Below are 5396 nucleotides of genomic sequence, written 5' to 3'. Positions count from 1 at the left end.
TAAACCCTGGTAGAAAGATGTGATTCAAAAACATCCGGCTACYCTTCCTACTTCATTTTTAAAGACCTTACAGTATCTTCATTATMTAAAAGTACAGTTGATTCCTGATAAGTGCGCATTGTATAAGTGCAAAAAACTTCATTAGTGCATTGTAGCTCAATCGTCCCATTTSAAATACAGCCTGGATAGATACAGGTTATGTGCATGTTCCGGTTAGCTCTCACATATGACTGTCCAAAGCCATTGGATTTATCAGGAGTTCACTGTACTTKACGMTACTCCATCTTTTGTACATGTTTCTCATTCCCCCCCTTTAGCATCCARCTATAAATGTACTATTCTCAAACAGGAAGTAGAGGACTGAAAGAACAAGCAGAAAACAGTACAGCAAGGAGCTGACAACACTGCCTCCTTGTGGACTATATGGAGAGGTGCAGGCAGGGCAAGGGGCAGCTTTATGCTTCAGTAGGCTACATACTGGTTATATCTGGTAACATGGAGCAGTGCAGGCAGGGCGAGGGGCAGCCTCCTTTTTCAAGTGTTAATGTCATGTCCACCAGTACAGTGAAATGCCTTTCTTGCAAGCCTCAAACCTAACAATGCAGCAATCAATATGTATCACTAAAAAAAGGTTCATGCTTCTGTAGGCTACATACGGGTTGGTCAAACTTCAAACACATGGAAATATCAGTGGTTAATGATGAACAACACAGGGTTGACTGAAAATAAGCTGTATTCTCTACTTACAAAACGAATTCTGAACTTTACTAAAGGTTTCTAATAAACCCTGATGCACCCTCAGAGAGCCTCCCGTGCTGTTTACAACCCCACCATGTGCAGGTATGTTTCCTCATTCAACTCTGTTRTCTGGTGATGACCTCAGTCATCATTGGGCTTTGAGTTTCCTGTGGTTGTGGTGGCATGATCCATACTCACGACATCTGGTCTTGTTTGTAGAGTAAAGCCTACAGGGGGTGGGCGGGAGATAGAGAAGTAAATGAATGAGATCACATACTTTGTTAACTGTCAGAAACCAAACCCTGATCATCCCGGTCAATAGATCTCAGAATGATGGAAAGTTAAATATCTAATAACGAGTGGACTATAGGGCTATATCCCAAATGGTACCCTATTCTCTAAAGTGCACTACTTTTGACCAGAGCCATATGGGAATAGGGTGCCATTTGGGACGTAGTCTAGAGTATTTCAGGGTCACTGACGATAGCTGAACTATGTCCCACCCACCTCCTCTGGTAAAGGTAGAGGAGAAACAGAATCCATCCCTGAAGCAGCCCAGCTGGTGGGATGGGTGTGTGCTGAAGACACAGGCGAAGACATCGTTGACAAATGTATTGACTGCCTAAAGAGAAGGCACAAGAGTGCTTCATTCTGACTCTGAATGCACCCACAATGAAACCCTATTCCCTACATAGTGCACTACTTTTGACCAGGGCCCATAGGATGCACTATGGAATAGAGGGACATTTGGGATGCATACACAGTGTCAATGTGAAGAAGAACAGACAACTTGATGACACTTTAGATGGACTTTAGGTAAGCAGCTGCTTATCACTGCAACAACAACAATAATGGATTATACTATAAAACAGTTACTACTCACTTTATACATCAATACGTTCCATTGCAAATGGCCCACGGACTTCAACTGAAGAAGAACAAGAAGAGAAAGTGAAGATTTGTGTCAAAATAGAACATTTTACTCACGGCYCATTATGCTCTAAATTAGGACAAAGTAAGACAAACCTTGAAGTTAATGAACAGCTGAGGAGCCATAGAGAGGAATCCAAAAGCATAAATCCCTGCAGGGGRAAGCCCAGTTTCAGTTGGAATTATTGATATTACCCACTAATACAAGATGTAGGATCTTAATTTGACTTTTATTGTCAAAGCAAAATAATGCTGTGGCAACATGATTTGAACATTTAGTCCATGTTGCTTGACTGGTGGTTAAACTATTAGCTGGCCAAAAGTAGGCTATATGTAAAGTGCAATAACGTTAGTGTGTTTTTTCAGTAAATTTATGTAAATCACGAATTTGCATTTTGGCAGTGCAGGAAAATTCTATGCAACAAAAGTGATCAAATTAAGATCCTACATCTGTAGTTGCTAATAAAAAAAACCCACATTGGCCATGAAAAAGTAGCCTTGTGAAACCAGCCTGATCTCTCGGTAGTTCACATTCTATTTCACTTCACAGTACAACAAATAGTGTGTGCAGCGTTCAGTCTGCTTGACCAGGCTAGTGTTAAAGATCTACATRAAATATTGTATTTGTGTGATCAATTGATATTAAATGCAAAACATAACCCCCAAGGAGGCTTGATAGAGTATGTGTAAACTTACCACTGACAAGGCTGTTGATTAACCATGAATAGTAGCTGTCAAAATAAAATCTGAATATTAGATACGTTGATGATCAATGTCCTCATCAAACCTATTTATTTATATTTTAAATACAATTAAACTCCAGACTTGTCTTACTTTTTATACCTCAGGTATACCAGAGAGAAGATGGCTCCACTAATAGACAAAGGGTACACTAAATAAGACAGGCATTTCATTGCCTAGAAAATGGAGAACTGCATTAGAAAATAGTTGTCTGCTTGATTTATGGTATTAGTGTTAAGAGGAACCAAACATACCACTAATTCAGCACTTACCTGTGTGTCATGTTGTATAGTCTTTCTCTCTGATTCATCAAATTTACCAACCTGAAGACAACMAGTTTAAAGGAATAATMCTGAATTTATACTACTGTTTGTTTTTAACGCTAAAAGATACATTTATTTCAATCWGTTTTTTCAATAACAGATTCTTAATTAAAATCAACATATACTCATTGGCCCTCCATGCACACAACGTGAATAAACAATTAATATATTTTTTTGTAATACTTACATGAACTATAGACCTAGAGGTTCTCCACTGTAGCTGTATTTTGGAAACCTTTTTGACCTTCCATACCTATAGGTATAGAGGGAGAAGAAGGAATTCATGAGATCTGGTATGGTAACACTGAACCTTCGGCCATCCCCAGCTATGGTTGGCAAAAAGCATTGATTATTTGTATTGATGTTCTAAATCCTTTCCAAACTGCTGATTCATGGCAGAKACCTCAATTGTGGTTCCTATTCCAACAGGAATGAGACCTAGCAAGCTGCTTCGTTCCTCCAGCATTTTCAGGAGAATCACTATGGTGCTGAAGCATCTCCACAGCACTGGAACAGAACAGCATAGAGAAACAGATAGAGCTGGGTTAGTTCYGAGGTAGATGGGAGTAGATCAGTAGATTCGTGTGCTGCTGGAGGTAGTGTTTGTGGGCGGATGGTGGGTTTATCCAGAGGCCTGCCTTGGATAACTATCTGTAGTAATGATACACAAATCAACAAAAACACCATATATCTGTCCCAAATGGTACCCTATACCCTATGTAGTGCACTACCATGGTCAAAAGTAGTGTACTGTAGAGGGAATAGGGTGCCATTTGGAACGTATTTCAAGCCTGACACCTCATCTTCCCTAACTCAGTTAGGAAATTGGCATGAAAACTTGGATGCATAAATAAGAACATGAAATGCATTATTATAAAGATGTATTTTACTCCTCCCTCACTCTTACCTGTTTTGTAATTACTAGTCATTTATAAAGATGTATTTTACTCCTCCCTCACTCTTACCTGTTTTGCGAGACATGCCCACCATGTTTTTCTTCTTCCTCCAAAAGCTTATGTCATTTTTAAAGGCCAGGAATTCAAATATGAACTGAAAAATTAGACAAAGAAAACTGTAGATGGCTGACATGATTTGAAATGATCTTTGTGATAGAATGAATGAATTCTAATAGAAAATCCCTTACATGGAATGCAGTCACCAGGGTAGTCAATGCTAACAGGTACAAGTTGTGGTCCACRAGAACACCTTTGATTTCATCTATATTCACCTCAGTGAATCCTGTAATAAATGAAGCAAAACAAGTTATTTTACAAGAAGTTGACAAACGTATGTTGTTATCTCAGTAGTTTAAAAGGAGGGCTAAAGTAATAAACTAACCAAAGCGTTTCAGTGAAAACATTACATCCTGCATGTGGATCCAGAGACGGAATTGCCTCAGCGATAGGCCTTCGTAGGATATTGTAAGAGGTAGTTTGGTTGTGGAGCCGTTAATCTCCTACAAACACATGTTGTAAAAACAAGTATCCTCCAAGCCCTCTTTGTGAGGCATGTTTTAATGTTCTTGAAATTAGTATTTATAACTGTAATATAATTTACAAGAAGAGTAACATCTCACCATCATGTCCTTTACCCTGACGCTGAGTTCATCAATATGTAAAAGTGGGAGATATACCATCCTGTTCTCATCCTGAAATCTAAAACACGAGACAGAATATCTGAAATACAAAACATCAATATTTCTCACCATCTCTGTAGCTAGCTCTGCATAATGTGAGCGATGYTGTGCTATATAAGTGTACTGTAGGCCTTATAGCGCACACCCACTCCCAAAATAAACACACTCACACAATACAAACATTTTATATGAGACTTACACTCTCATGTAGCGCCGGACATCACTTGGCAAGGTCCCTCTGTTGAAGGTGAAGTCCTCTGACATCATGTTTAGGGTTAGACGGGACCTCCAGTGAGAGATGGGTCTGTCTACTACTCGAGGAGCAGTGGCAGCATGTTTCTGAGAAAATGCAAGACCAGGAGAAGCCATGAAAGAGATGATCAAATGGGTCAACCAAACAGAGCAGTTAAAGATGATMTTTTGCCAGTCCAGACTGAAACATAGAGGAATTGTTTTGTTGTCTTACTTTGAGGACCTCTTTAGCAGAGCTGAGATTTTCTCGGGACATCATGTAGGTGCTGAGCTGGGCAACATGATGGACCTGCCGGTTATCCTGCAAGGGAGACACTCCAAACTTGTGTACATAAACCAATGTGTGCAGAGTCCCGTTGTTACGTGTTGCCAATGGCAGGGATACATTCACCACCCTTTAAATCAAGAAAAGCAATGGTGACCGGTGAGAGATATAGGCTTCTGTCCCAAATGACACCATAGTGTCTATATAGTGCACTACTTTAGATCAGGGACCATAGGGAATACAGTGCCATTTGGGATGCAACCCATAACTTTATCTTTATACTCGACTAAAAGTGACATGCTATTTTTACGCCACATGACTGCAGATTTAAATGGGACTTCGGCCTACCTTTCAAATTTAGAATGTATGTCAAAGTCATCTATCTTGATGATGAGGTTGAGTTCACTGTGGTCAGGCCTCAAACTGGAGAAAATGCTGAGCTGTTAAAATAAATGAGACTTCGCATTGATTCAATTCAATTTATCTTTATGGGCTCTGAAAGACACTTCTT

At 39.6% G+C, this 5396-nt stretch overlaps 1 protein-coding gene across 1 annotated transcript; it reads right to left on the bottom strand.

The window, feature by feature from the left end:
* Positions 1-228: 228 nt before the first annotated feature.
* On the bottom strand, positions 229-5328 carry LOC111970528 (lipid scramblase CLPTM1L; the record flags this gene model as incomplete). The annotated part of the gene is given in 17 exon segments (XM_070445849.1): positions 229-965; positions 1246-1279; positions 1282-1360; positions 1622-1666; positions 1765-1820; positions 2365-2399; positions 2503-2585; positions 2682-2732; positions 2920-2985; positions 3136-3239; positions 3698-3782; positions 3877-3971; positions 4071-4188; positions 4309-4387; positions 4568-4707; positions 4835-5015; positions 5234-5328. Coding segments are annotated over 17 exon segments (1425 nt in total), but the record flags the coding sequence as incomplete, so codon positions are not given.
* Between the last annotated feature and the right edge of the window lie 68 nt (positions 5329-5396).

This window comes from Salvelinus sp. IW2-2015, linkage group LG11 (genome assembly GCF_002910315.2).
Source record: "Salvelinus sp. IW2-2015 linkage group LG11, ASM291031v2, whole genome shotgun sequence".
Lineage (NCBI taxonomy): Eukaryota > Metazoa > Chordata > Actinopteri > Salmoniformes > Salmonidae > Salvelinus > Salvelinus sp. IW2-2015.
Note: the sequence above shows the minus strand (reverse complement) of the source record. Positions and strands in the feature narration are given on the sequence as shown.